This window comes from Orbicella faveolata, unplaced genomic scaffold, assembly GCF_042242905.1.
Source record: "Orbicella faveolata isolate gen_17 unplaced genomic scaffold, um_ofav_v1 contig_2, whole genome shotgun sequence".
Lineage (NCBI taxonomy): Eukaryota > Metazoa > Cnidaria > Anthozoa > Scleractinia > Merulinidae > Orbicella > Orbicella faveolata.
Window position 1 is genome coordinate 2,816,779 of NW_028301547.1, and position 15,052 is coordinate 2,831,830.

Genomic DNA, 15,052 nt, shown 5'->3' on the forward strand with positions numbered 1-15,052 from the left:
TCACTTTTTGGGAAAATGTTTATAACTTCGCAACTGCGTATGTGGCAAGGAGACGGTGACCGCTCCGCCAAAGGCCCACTGATTTTGCAGTATTTTACGGGAGACAGCAGAGATTCTCCAGAAAGTACAATTTATGTCCTCGTAGAAATAAGGTACAATGTTCTCTATCTCACCAAACGACAGTGGTTCTTGACTGAGTTTAGTATCACTACAAAGCCTACACTTGAAAATCAGTTTCTTTATCTTGACCTGATTAGACTCGCTAGTTAACTTCTTGAAGGCGATGATCACGGAGAAAATTTGGTTAAATACCCGACACAGGACAAAACGTATCTAATAAATAACTTTGTCTAGCTAAGTTCTGGATAGTTAAATCTTCTAGAAACCAGTTCGCGTTTGAAACAATTACTTCCAAACTAGCACAGAGAAACTGATATGTCAGTAGACATGTCTCATTTCAACTTGGAGACTCATTTTGAAAATAATTTTAAGCCAGTGATTGTTTAAAAAGGAACTAAAACGGCGCTACGCCTAATCACGGCAGAACAGTAATATATAATCACTGATATTCTGCCTCCAATATCGTTTTGCATTTTGTCTAAAGTTCACTCTCAATGTATTATATAGTTAGCTATAAATGCGTGTTTCTATTGTTGTTATTGTTTTAACAGTTTAGTTGGAAATCACACCTGTTAAAGGATGAATATCTGCGTGATTTTCTTGTTTGCATTCGGAGTCTGCCTGCTCCATCCTGTTGTCACATGTAAGTCTGTTAGATTCAGTATGGCTGGTCAGGATTGTAAGCTGAACTGGCGGCGGCTGCTGCACAATAAAGTTATAAGCACTTGTCTAAGAATTAAGGTTACTTCAAACCTTCGCAGGAGTCCTCCAGAAAAAAATTCGTACGCACTGTTTTCAAGGAAAACCCCACAAACTATATATCAACAGAAAGGTTATAAAATGTAGAATTCGATAAAATTATGTTTTGTTTTGCATTTTGCTTTCCAAAGGCGGCAGAGGCCGTCAACTCCAAAATAACCGACTGACGTTCCAGCGAATTAATCGGGTATCAACTGCGATCGTTCATGCAAAATAACTGTGCAGTGTTAATCACAAAGCCTCAATCTCCAAAAACGTGTCAGCATTTTCTTTTATTTCTATTGGTTATCTTTCTATAGATCTGCCTAGTTCGACTATCGAAAAATTCGCGTAACCTGTTACGTTAAAGGCCGCCACGAGGAAAGTATTTAAAATAAAGGAATTCGCCGACACGCTTTTGTTCCACATCTATCAGAGAATGTTCTGACCAAATTTCACGGAAAACCGTCAATTCTGCATACCCTATTAATTCATTTAAAGAGAAGGGATTCTCTCGAAAAACGAGTGCGAGTTTTCGCCTTCTAAAGATTTATAAACATATCACGCCTTCACAGAGGAATGTGTCAACTTGAAAGCCGCGAGCCAATGAAATAACAGAGCCCCTAGCGTTCACGGTATGCAAACTGACATTAATTTTCTTGACCCAAAAAAAATCGACCAATATAGCCCCGCGAAGGTTTGAAGTAACCTTAAGCCATAGAGCAGTTTTCAACTGAGTGGCGAAAGCATATGATCAGGCAATTACTTTGCGGGTTTTGGTTTTGGTTTTACGACACTCAATTGAAATTGACCGCTTTCACATGATAAACTTCTCGCTGTAGTCAACGACAACTAATCTACCAAACCAAGTGAAACGTGCTGTTTAATCCGAAGTCTATAATTTGAGTATTTTTTCTTGAGCATGTTTTCTGTTAAGAAAACTGAAACAACATACGAGCTTTAAAAAAACTTTCAAGTGCCTTTTCAATATGGTGTACACGCGACTAAATCGTAAGTAACTACAAAACTTTGTGACTTCTTTATCGAATCATATAATCTAAATATAGCTAAGAACATTCATTTTTCAGTAACGCCATTGCCTCACACCACATGTGTCAGGACTTATAAGAAGCTTGGGTGTTTTGGGGCGAAGTCCAAGCCTTTAGACGAACTTTTGATAACTGACAGGGACTTGAAGAGCCCCAAGAGTGACGGACATAAGTTGAACTGGAAAGAATGGGAAGAATCTATTCACAGGTTTGAGGTTTAAACTGCTTTAATGTTTGACCACTTTATGTTACTGCTCTTGAATTAATTGGCTTGGGTCAATCCACACCTTTGGAAAAAAAAATTCTTTTGATGAGCTCTCTCTTGTCCGTGTCGGCGACAGCGTAATTTGTTTTCCATGCTAGGGGGGTTACTTTCGACAGTAGAGTTTTGATAAGTCTTAACTTTCTGATATAAAAGAGGGTGAAAAATGAATCAATAGTTTTTCTCTACTGACAGCATGACTCCTGTTCTTATTTTCTTTCATCAAATGTAGCCTGGCCTGCCGCTGCGCCGAGGCAGCACGGAAAAGAGGCTTTAAAGTGTTTGGACTGCAGAACTATGGAGAATGTTGGAGTGGAGCTGGTGCAGAAAAAAATTATAGCAACGATGACCCTTCAAGAGAATGCGTAATGATTCTTCAAAACCCCCCTCCACCCTGTGATATAAACGACCCCCAGGAATGTGCGGGAAAAAGCAATGTAAACTACGTTTATAGCCTCGGTGGGTTAAGAATCACATGAATGATTCCTTTCAGTTAATAACTGAAATAAATTCTTTGCAGGACATAAATATATTAGCACATTGGTATAAATCTACTAGCATTTTATCACGAATGCCGTTCTCTGATTGGCTACGCTACTCACTATGTATCTATTCAGTTGTAAACGAGTAGTCTAGCGGAATGGGCGGCCGCTTAATTCTCTGCGTTTTCGAAGTGTCTGCGAAGAGGATTTAGCAAGATAGATGAAATTATGAATGACCAGTAGATTTATACAAAAACAATTAGATTATTCGCTCTCGATTTCTGTGGCTGTTAGTTGACTTGGGCTGCGCCCTGGTCAACCATCACGCGATAGAAATCTCGAGCTCAGGAACTAATTGTTCAGCACAGTTTAGTCAGTAATTTCTGTGCATCACGCATGTCGAATTTACAATCGGTTTGTTCAATTCTATCTAGACTCGAATCAAGGGGAAGATAAATGCGCGAGCTCTCCGTGTAAAAATGGCGGAACATGTAACGACACTGTTGGAGGTTTTACATGCACATGTCAAAAGGGATACAAGGGAAAACACTGCGATCAAGGTACCGTCGTCCTCTTTTAAAATACTGGGTGCGTAATGTCGCACAGTTTTCAAGTGAATGAAGGAAGCTCTCGGGGTACAACTCTGTATATCATGGAAAGCATTTTGTCATGATTCACACCCCCGGGGGGAAGGGGTATTCCCATATATGGGCATAGGTATGTGCGGCCTCAAAGGGTATGGATTCTTAGCAGTTTTGCTCAGAAATAGAGTATCGATTTTGGCCATTTTGGTCTCAAATAGGGTATGGGTTTTGCACTCTAGTTTTGAATTGGGTATGTGTTTTAGAAGAAGCTACTTTTTCATCATTATCCATTGGATGCTAGCTTAATTCGTGTTAATTCTTTTCTGGTTTTAACTCTCATGTGTTTTATTATTTGAGACGTAAACGAGTGTGACTCTACACCTTGTAAGAACGGAGGGACGTGTATAAACACAGTGGGTAGCTATGAGTGCAAATGTAAGCCACGATACACTGGGAAACACTGCGACCAAGGTAATTTGACCAGTCACTCTATGTCAACCGATTGTAATTTCAATGTGTATTCTGGTACAAATAGTGTTATTTCAAGTCTGTCGCATTTTGAATTGTTCTTTAGTTTATCCTGAACTTTTTAAGAACTTTTTCACGGAACTTTGCAACGTTTGCGGCGCGACTGTACTCTGGTGACAGTTAATAGGTCTGAAGTCGAAGCTGGGATCTTTAAATCGAGTTCAAACTTGATTTTAACTCCGATGTGTCATATATTTTAAGATTTAAACGAGTGTGAGTCCAAACCTTGTAAGAACGGAGGGACGTGTATAAACACAGTGGGTAACTATGAGTGCAAATGTAAGCCGGAATACACTGGAAAACACTGTGACCAAGGTAAGTCAACCAAGCATAATGATATCAAATAGTGTTATGAAAATGTACTTTACTTTCAAGAGCCATTTCTAATAATTGATGCCTCTTAGAAATCTTGCAGTTTACCCTGAATTTAACAGCATTTTAGTTTGCGTTGTTGCCTAATTTTGAATTCATGTGTTCAATTGTTAATATTTTCGAGATGTAAACGAGTGTGAGTCCAAACCTTGTAAGAACGGAGGGACGTGTATAAACACAGTGGGTAACTATCAGTGCAAATGTAAGCCAGGATACACTGGAAAACACTGCAACCAAGGTAATCTTCTCAATACTCATTACGCCTTTAAACTTAGTTTAATTCGTTTTACGGGCCGTTGTACTATGTTATGTTTTGTTCTGTTTTTGTTGCCTAATTTTAAATCGCGCTCAAAATTGATTTTAACTCTGGATTATTTTATATTTTGAGATGTAAACGAGTGTAACTCTACACCTTGTAAGAACGGAGGGACGTGTATAAACACAGTGGGTAACTATGAGTGCAAATGTAAGCCGGGATACACTGGGAAACACTGCAACCAAGGTAACCTTCTCGATACTCATTACACTTTTAAACTTAGTTTAATTCCTTCCATGGGCTGTTGTGCTATGTTATGTTTTGTTCTGTTTTTGTTGCCTGATTTTAAATCGCGCGAGTTGATTTTAACTCTGGTTTATTTTATATTTTGAGATGTAAACGAATGTAACTCTACACCTTGTAAGAACGGAGGGACGTGTATAAACACAGTGGGTAACTATGAGTGCAAATGTAAGCCACAATACACTGGGAAACACTGTGACCAAGGTAAGCACACCAGTTATAATGATATCAAATACTCATATGAAAATGTACTTCACTCTCAAGTGCCATTTTTTTAAAATTATCTACGACTGTAAGAAATCTTAAGTTTACCATGAATGTAACGGAATTTCTATCTAAGCCCTTCGGAAGCTTTACAGTACGGGGTACAGTTTGTTTGTAAGCAGTTTTGACGCTAGTTCTATTGGCGAAAGGCGGGTTGGCCTAATTGGTAATATATGCTAGATTCAGTCACAGTCGCCATGTTATCTTAAGCTAGTAAACCAGTGTTTAGAGGTTGTTTTAACCCTGTGTGTTCTTACTTGATTTTAACTCTGGTGTTTTTTACTCTTTGAGATGTAAACGAGTGTGACTCTACACCTTGTAAGAACGGAGGGACGTGTATAAACACAGTGGGTAACTATGAGTGCAAATGTAAGCCGGAATACACTGGGAAACATTGTGACCAAGGTAAGTCCACCAGTCATTACAACAACTGATTGCAACTATGTTTCATTGTGTAGCAATGATGTAAGAAATATCTTCAGATTAGCAGGGCATGCTTGAGTGCGTTCCAACCATTTTCACCATATTTAGTTGAGTGTCGCGGGCGCGTCGTAGCAACCCAACCGATTAGAAAGGCCTCCAGAGAACGAATAACAGTGTACAGTTGACATCGGGATCTGACCAGCATTTCTAGACTGACTTGAAGCGCGTTCAGAATTGATTTTAATTTTGGTGTATTTTATTATTTGAGATGTAAACGAGTGTGAGTCCAAACCTTGTAAGAACGGAGGGACGTGTATAAACACAGTGGGTAACTATGAGTGCAAATGTAAGCCGGGATACACTGGGAAGCACTGTGACCAAGGTAAGTCGACCAGTCACTATGTCAACAGATTGTAATTACATATTTCAATGTGTAGCCTGAAACGAATAGTGTCATTTGTGTTTTGTGAGTTTTTCTTTAGTTTACCCTGAAATTTTTAAGTATGTTTTCACGAACCTTTGGAACGTGGAACTGATTGTCTTATGAATCAATGGTACAGAGGGAGATTTGATCTGAGTGGCGGACTGTACCCTGGGTTAATAGGTTTGACTGTTCGAGGCCGGAATCGTTTTGTTGAATTATCGTAAAATGGGACTGGCTAGCTCCAACTAGAATAACGTATAAATGAATAATTCATATACCTACATAGAAATCGTTACAGCAACCTCACAAATTTCTAGGCTGTAACGAGTTATGGACCAACATTACATACAGGGGGAGCGAGAGCACTGCTCCTATTCATCGCATGTTGCGGAAGAATCGCGGTTAAACAGTGGTGAAGTGTCATGAGTAATCGGGCCTGTAACACCCTAGGATTTTTAACATGATTTTGCCTTCCTTTACTGCTAGCAGGTTCTAACTGTCACTTGATTAATTCTACGTGTATCTTTTCATGCGCAGTTGTAGATCCATGTCTCAGTAGCCCTTGCCAACACGGAGGAAGCTGTGAGAGAGAAGGCGATGGCTTCAAATGCAAATGTGTTACAGGATTCACTGGTACACAATGTGAAAAAGGTAAGAAAGTTAATTCCTGTTATTACCAGGTAGCTAGAAAGCTAACATCCTTGAAAATATGATTTGTAACGGCTTATGGAATATCTTCAGTGCAGCAGCGCATGTTTGAGTGCATTCCAACCATTTTCACCATATCGAGTATTGCGACCCAATTACTAAAAAGGTCTCTAGCCTACTAGAATGTACAGTTATCCTCGGGATCTGACCAACATTTATAGGCTGACTTAAATCGCGTTCAAACTTGTTTTTAACCCCTGGTGTATTTTATTCTTTGAGATGTAAACGAGTGTGATTCCAAACCTTGTAAAAACGGAGGGACGTGTATAAACACAGTGGGTAACTATGAGTGCAAATGTAAGCAGGGATACATTGGGAAACATTGCAACCAAGGTAAGCTGACCAACAATCATAATTATATCAAATGATCTTAATTATGAAAATGTCAGGGGCCATTTCAGGGGCCACTGTCAGGGGCCACTGTCAGGGGCCATTTCACTGTCAGGGGCCATTTCTAATCATCCAGGACTGATAAAACTCTTGCAGTTTTACATGACGGCATTTTTCTCTTTAGTTCTAACGAAGCTTCACAGAAATAGGATTGGATTGACTGCGAGCCAGTTTTGACGCTAGTACTATTGGCGAAAGGCGGGTTGGCCTAATTGGTAGTATGTTAGATTCAGTGACCATGGGAAAACCAGTGTTAGAACAGTGTTTAGAGGTTGTTTAACTCGGTACGTTCTTGCTTGATTTCAACTCTAGTGTATTTTATATTTTAAGATGTAAACGAGTGTGAGCCCAAGCCTTGTAAGAACGGAGGGACGTGTATAAACACAGTGGGTAACTACGAGTGCAAATGTAAGCCGGGATACACTGGGAAACACTGCGACCAAGGTAAGTCAACCAACCATCATGATGTCAAATAATGTTATGAAAATTTACTTCACTTTCAAGAGCCATTTCTAATAATTCATGACTGTTACAAATCTTACAGTTTACCATCAATTTAACGGCATTTTACTTTGCGTTGTTACCTGATTTTAAATTTGTTTTATTATTTGTTTTTCGAGATGTAAACGAGTGTGAGTCCAAACCTTGTAAGAACGGAGGGACGTGTACAAACACATTGGGTAACTACGAGTGCAAATGTAAGCCAGGATACACTGGAAAACACTGTGATCAAGGTAATCTTTCCGATACTTAGTTAATTAGTGTTGTGGCCCTTACGACATGCCATGCGCTCGCAGTCATGTTGCTCGATTAAACGTGTTGTTGTTGTTGCGTTCAGTTCTGTCTTGTATTTGCCTATCTAGCTAACACTACAAGCGTTACAGGTTGTTGTGCTAACTCAGTTCAGCTAAGTTGCGTTTTGCGTATTGTGTTTCGTTGTGTTGAGTTTTGTTTTGTCGTGTTGTGTTTTGTTTTGTTGTGTTTTGCTGAGTTCTGTTTTGTTGTTTTGTGACGCTGTTCGGCACGGGATATCTAGATCTATGGTTATCCATTTCATGTGAGCGAGCTTTTAGCCTAGCATTATTATTACACTGACATTCATGCTCAGCCTTAGATCCATGTCAGAGCAACCCTTGTCAACATGGAGGAACCTGCAGGAAAAAAGGAAATGGCTTCATCTGTAAATGTGTTAAAGGCTTCAGTGGTAAACGCTGTGAAAACGGTAAGAGATTATAAGTTTATTTCTCGTATCAAGTACAACAAGCTTAACTATTGCTATTGCTATTGCTTACCTGATCAGCATCAGGTTTTCTCTGTATGACGTGGATGTCGCTTCTGATCATAACGCCTCTTTGCCTTGTTCCTGTATGGCTTTCTTCCAGACCTTCACGGTCAATTGATTTCGGTGACGTATCCGAGACCAACTGCCTGCAGTCACACTTTTCGCCTGGGACCACGTGACCCGAAACGCTTGACCGAGGCCTAGGAACTAGGCAACGAGAAGCTTACATTCAATAACTGAAGCGATACTCGAGAAAGTTTTGTTTGTTGGTTTACGATATGCAGCTACATATGCAGGATACGAGCTCACGGGGAAGTGTACCGTTAGGGGAAATGAACTTTAACCACAGCGCTAAGGGATTAAGGCAAGCAAGTCAACATAATCTTTAATGACAGGGGTCCCCAACCCCTTTATGTCTTATCTATGAAAAGCACATGGAGAATGCTCGTTCCTTTTTACTGCAGATGTTAACGAGTGTCAGAAGAGTCCATGTCGAAATGGAGGCACGTGTGTGAATTATGTGGGCAGCTTTCACTGCCTGTGTCGCCCAGGATTTCAAGGGAAACTTTGTAAACAAGGTAACCATGGTAACTGATTATTCCTTCGATTTATCTAGGACGGGATGACGTCGCGGGAAACTAGGAAACCATTTTAACAAAACGTCAAGAGTTTTAACTCTCTTGGCATAATATCGTTCACAAGCTTTTCATTTTTCTGGTTTAAATCTCCACGGGCTTTAAGCACATTTTAATTTCTAAAAAAGTAGAAGCATGTTCAAAATGAGCAAAAGATCTGTCTTTGACCATGTGCTCAGACAAGACTTCACCCCTTCTAATTTGCTCTAGCCTCACTAAAGCACTAATCGACTTCTCGATATATTTCCCACCGGCAGATGTTAATGAGTGTTTTCCATATAGCCCGTGTAAAAACGGAGCTCGTTGCGTGAACAGACATGGCGGATTTAAATGCTTGTGTCCTGCAGGCTTCACGGGAATGCTGTGTGATCAAGGTATAGTACATTCTCTGAGACACAAGAGCATTTAATCTGCTGGCGAGACCAAAGCCGGTATTTTTCCAGTTTCTCACGCTGATTTCTTCAATGCAATTAGGTCTCAGAGGATGGGTTTAATCAGTGGTTAATCACTAGAATGCATGCCACATTCATGTCATCCATTTATCATTTCTTAGAATTTCACAAAAATTGATTTGAGCGCTAACTGGGTTAAGATTTAGGCTTATATTTTGCCATTCTATGGTATATTTTGATTTGATTACACCTGCTAAGGGGAGGGCCATTTTATAGTGAACGTACCAAAACGGAACTGGAGAAAAGTGTCTGCATTCGTTTAGAAGAGTCCGCTTGAGGTAAGCCACACATTCCGAAAAGCACCATGCAGCGCGCGATTGTATGCTTTAGGGGAGTGGGAGTGTACACTTAGGGAACCGGCAGGTGAAGGCGGTTAGTAAGAGCGTTGCGCTAAACAATAAAAGACATAACACATTTCAACGTCTTGTCAGAAATCTGAAAGACAGACGGAGAATGCTCGTTTTCTTTTTTGCTGCAGATGTTAACGAGTGTCAAAAGAGTCCATGTCGCAATGGAGGCACGTGTGTGAACAAGATGGGCAGCTTTCACTGCCTGTGTCGTCCAGGATTCGAAGGGAAACTTTGTGAACAAGGTAACCTGATCACATAACTTTAAACAGCACTCTTAAACTTTAAGAGCAAGGAAAGAACTGATAAACACTGAAAACAATGGGCAGTTTTAACACTATCATCTTCTTCTCTTCCACGAGGGCTTAGCAAGAGTCGAAACATTTTAAAAAATATTTCCGCACATCATTTGCTCACAGAGGAGCTAACATTCGAAATCTCACTTTTCTCACCGCGTTTCTGCGACCGAAGGAAAGCAAGAACTTACGCAGAAAAAATGCTGGAGCATATTCTCGGGAGCATATTTCAAATAATATTTCTAATACTATGGCTGGAAAAATAGTTTAGGATTCAGCTTAGTGAAGTGAAAATACAGTCACTGTCTTCAATATCTGACAAAAGCGGTAATCAATTTTCACTCGCAACATAAACATTTAGAGAGAGCAATTTGCACTTGAGTTAAGTAAGTTCAGTGACTTTGACACTCTTTCTCATTTTGACGTCAACGTAACATTTTCGCTACCTTGCTTTACTGTTGGTTAGCTAGAAAGCTTCTGCCGTTCTTTCGGCCAAGCTTCCTGGCTTGTCGTGATTTCAGTATTAAAGAGAGGGTTTCACGGTTCGGCGCATGTCTCTAAATCAAAACACTTTTGTTCGCTTCTTGTCAATGTTATCGCTTTAAAACCCCCACTCAGATGTAGTTCAGTAATCACATGCAATAGTTAGTCATGGCAGAATGACGGATGACTAAAATTCTCAGAAGATTTCAGTGGATTTTACCGACGCTGTCGACCGTTGAATTTAGTGTTGACCCGTACGATTTATTCTACGGTTGATGAATTACGGCTATTAGGTACCTTGCTTACGATTGGTTCATAAACAAAATGAAAACTGGACCTGTGCCAAAAAGCGTGCACAGGCGAATAAATAATACAGACATGCGCCGAACTGTGAATCCCTCCCTTTAGACCAAGAATTCAACGTTGAATCATGATCATTCAAACTGATCTACTTGTCGATTTTCTACAGATGTTAATGAGTGTCTTCCATATAACCCTTGTAAAAATGGAGCTCGTTGTGTGAACAAGTATGGCGTATTTAAATGCCTGTGTCCTGCAGGCATAACAGGAATGCTCTGTGATTTAGGTATAGTATATCCTCGGCATAAAAGAACAGTAAATCCCTGGCAAGATGAAGTAAACCGGGCAAAATTGGCGCGACGAAAGTTGACAATATTTTTCTCGGTTTTCTGTCTCACCATGGCTCATTGTAAACTATTCTCGAGTCTTCGACGATATTAAAATTCAGTATAAATCTACTCGCGTTCTATCACGAATGCCGTTCTCTGGTTGGCTACGCCACCCACTATCTATTCTGTGATAGACAGTGAGTAGCGTAGCACTAGTGTACCCTTGTTAACAAAATGACGGCCGCTTCTTTGTGTTTTCGAAGTGTCTGTGAAGAGGATTCAAATGACGTTTTGAACGACTAGTAGATTTATTCTAAAATAATTAGATTATTCGCTCTCGATTTCTATGCGTGATAGTTGACGAGGGCGCAGCCCGAGTCAACTATCACGCGATAGAAATCTCGAGCTCATAACTAATTGTTAATTGTTAAATAGTACAAGTAGTACTATATTTATGTTACATTCATGTTATCCAGAATGAACCCAACCTAAAATTAACCAGCAACAGCCGGGAAGCTTAATAGAAGAAAGTGCGAGATCAGGATGCAAAGCGTGTGCAATGCGTTTTTTCATGTCACGAATTGTAGTAAACTGCCAGTAAACCATCTCAAAGCATCTCTGTAACCAGCCACCTGAAAATGAAAGATTTTATTTCGGTAGGGTTGGATGACTGAGTATTCTCGAACCAGCTATGGCATGGATTTTAACAAAATCTTTTATTTCTGATACTGTAACGGAGTTACACAACTGTAGTAATAATAAAACAACTCAAGAACGTCCTTGTTTTTTTTTGTCCCCGCAGATGTGAACGAGTGCCAGCAGCCTTTGTGTAAAAATGGCGCTACATGTGTCAATACCCAAGGAAGTTTTCACTGCAAATGTAAGAGTGGGTACAGTGGAAAGTATTGCGATAAAGGTAGGCTGTTACGTAAATATATCAAACACGAAAGACCGAGTTTCACCACATTTCCAAACACCGAGAAGAGAGTTGGAAATACGACGCGCAGCGGAGTACTTTTGAGAACTTCGAGGCGTTTGGTCAAACACGGTCTTGAGTGCTGTTGACGTAATGATGGAGCTAAGATAATCTACATTTTGATGATCAAAGTAAACAAGTTGTTTTCTTTGTTCGTCGCGGAATATTGCAAAAGAAATAGAAAACATCTTCTCCATGTTCCTTTCGAGTATTAGTATAAGTCTACTAGCGTTCTATTACGAATGCCGTTCTTTGATTAGCAGCGCTGCTCACGATCAATTCTGTTGTAGATAGTGAGTAGTGTAGCAATGTGGTTGTGAACAAAGTGACGGCCACTTCCTTGCGTTTTCGAAGTGTTTGTGAAGAGGATTTAGATAAAGTTTTGAACGACTGGTAAATTTATACTAAAACAATTCCATTATTCGCTCGCGATTTCTATGCGTGATAGTTGACTCGGGCTGCGCTCTCACCAGCTATCGCGCGATAAAAATCTCGAGCTCAGATTTGAATTGTTAAACACAAGTGGAAATTTGGGAAAACTGGAAAAAGCTGTGAAATAACTCGCTTGTCTGCTCGTGTTACCACAGCATTTCTCGTACTCCCAAACTTCCACTCGTGTTTCTATTAAACAATTAGATTATGAGCTCGAGATTTCTATCACGTGATAAACGCATAGAAATCGAGAGCAAATAATCTAATTGTTTTAGTATAAATCTACTAGTCGTTCAAACCTTTATCTAAATCCTCTTCGCAGGCACTTCGAAAACGCAAAGAAGCGGCCGTCACGTATTTTGGTAACAACCGCATACTCTAGACTACTCACTATCTACAACAGAATAGATAATGTGTAGCGTGGCCAATCAACAAACGGTATTCGTGATAGAACGCTCGTAGATTTACAATAAAACTCGTTATAGTTCACCACTAAATTTTCCCCGATTCTGATTGGTTTAAATTTATCACGTGACGCGATAGTGTTCGTCCGCGGAGAGACACTATCAGCCCATAGTGCCCGTCCGCGGAAAATACCCGGATGGATAGTACTCGTCCGTGAAAACTTTAAACAAGTGGGCTTGTAGAAAATAAACAGTTGAAATTGTACTAGAGGTTTTTGTCTGTTGTCTTCTTCAAATTTTACATTTGGCTGTCACGGCTAACATCTCAAAAAGTTGAAAATAATTCAATATGATTTTTGAATTGAATTTTTGAAGCGCGGAAAAAAATTTAGTGGCGAACAAGACAATAGACAAGAGATCTGGGAACGAGATTAGACAATAGAGTGCTAATGTCTCGGAACTATCGGTCTGATAGTTGCCCCTCGGAAATTTGCTGTTCATAAAACGAACAAATTTGTTTTGAGAACATCAAATTTCCGAGGGGCAACTATCAGACCGATAGTTCCGAGACATTAACACCCTATTGTCTAATCTCGTTAAATTTTTCAACACGGTACAAATATTGGAAAGCGCGCGCACGCGCATGATGTGTTATGGATCTGTGTTCTGTTCACCAGGTGACTGCTCCAACCCTGCTGGCCGGTATGACCTGGGTATAATTATTGATGGCAGCGGAAGTGTTGGTAACTATGGATTCGCACAAACCAAGATGTTCCTCTTACAACTCATTAACCAGTTCAAGGTCGGAGCAGATACAACACGTTTTGGAGTAATTATATACAGTGACTTTCCAGAGTTAATCATCAGATTCTCTGACCCGATGTACTACCTCCCGATCCGGCTGAAACTGAGGATCCTGGGACTAGAGTTCCCGGATGGAGAGACGAGAACCGATAAGGCCCTGAAAATGGCGGGAACAAATTTATACGCGGCTAGTCAGTGCAGGGACCAAGTTCCACATGTGCTAGTGGTAATCACAGACGGCGACACTGCACAAGGCAGTGAGACTTACAAAAAAGTTCTGAAACCTCTCAAGGTCAGTACAAAACAAAGCAACACAAAACTGTTGCCGGTTATGAACTGATTATCGGAAATTTAATGCCTATATTTGCTTTTGGCTGAAAACAAATCGCCATGGTGTAAAGTGTGTTGTAAACGTGACGCGTTGGGATACAGGACTGCTCTTCGAAATTATTTGCGAAAAAGCTAGTAAATTGTAGAAGAAGGGATGTTGTGCGCGTGGCCCAAATGTTCATTTTTACCCTGAAATGTAGGCACGGATCGAAACAATGAGCGCCGAAGTCGAAAGCTTCTAGAGGGCCCGGGGCCACGCTTACCCAGCGAAATTTTTGGGATGTTAACTCCTTAAGTGCCCCTTCCTGCGTTTCTGAGTCATGCTGAAAAATCTGACCGATTTACGTAAAGAAAAGAAAACCGGTATGTTCCCGTGCCTGAAAAGATTCAACGTTTTTGTTAAGCTTAAGTCACCTTTAAACGTCAATTTGAAGTCTTGGCAAGTAGTTTGTGGTTATTTTGTGGAAGCTTGAAATAGAACACCCTGAGCATTTCTTGAAAACAATATCTCCTAGTTGAGCATCTTAATTATTCACGTAACTAATTTGACAAAACTGATCTGACTGTATCTGAGTGACTGTGTTGTTCTCATATGTTAGGATCGCGGAGTGAGTATCATAGCTGTTGGGGTTGGAAGTGAAGTAAGCACGGACGAGCTAAAAGAGATCGCCATGGGAAGAAGTGACCGCGTCTTACGAGTTACAACGATAAATGAGCTCGACAGCAGCAAACTCGCTGACATGATAAAAAGTATTTGTTGAACACTCAAGGGATTCTTGGTTCACAGAACGGTTATTGAAACGTATAAGACAAAACGTATTCTAAAGGGAAACAAACCTCAATGCTAAATGAAATGGGACACGCGGGGTATTGTGTAACTTGTTTTCTACGAGACGATACTTGGATTTACCATACTACTTTACTGGAAGTATCGTGGCTAATTATTGATAAAAAAAAAGTCAAGTAAGACTTGGTTTAACTAAATAGGTTGTAAACACAATAAATAAACGATGTTTGCTGTTTACATTCGTTCATGAAGAACTAGTCAGAAACACAAGGGCATTCGTTCCTTTTGGAAA

General features: G+C 40.1%; 1 protein-coding gene across 12 annotated transcripts; it reads left to right on the forward strand.

Annotated features, from left to right (window-relative positions):
• The first annotated feature begins 23 nt into the window (after positions 1-23).
• On the forward strand, positions 24-14,995 carry LOC110058237 (uncharacterized). Of its 12 annotated transcripts, XM_020764848.2 has the most exons (24): positions 24-152; positions 672-763; positions 1,947-2,115; positions 2,402-2,628; positions 3,086-3,211; positions 3,593-3,706; positions 3,965-4,078; positions 4,260-4,373; positions 4,524-4,637; positions 4,785-4,898; positions 5,250-5,363; positions 5,650-5,763; positions 6,343-6,456; positions 6,733-6,846; positions 7,234-7,347; positions 7,524-7,637; positions 8,012-8,125; positions 8,650-8,763; positions 9,078-9,194; positions 9,751-9,864; positions 10,868-10,984; positions 11,830-11,943; positions 13,517-13,935; positions 14,573-14,995. In XM_020764848.2, exons 2-24 carry the CDS (start codon positions 700-702, stop codon positions 14,732-14,734), a joined length of 3,111 nt encoding a protein of 1,036 aa, XP_020620507.2. In that variant the 5' UTR covers positions 24-152; positions 672-699; the 3' UTR covers positions 14,735-14,995. The 12 variants fall into 12 exon arrangements, with proteins under 12 accessions (XP_020620507.2, XP_020620502.2, XP_020620504.2 ...); XM_020764843.2 differs by lacking the exon at positions 7,234-7,347; XM_020764845.2 differs by lacking the exon at positions 6,343-6,456.
• The last annotated feature ends 57 nt before the right edge of the window (positions 14,996-15,052 follow it).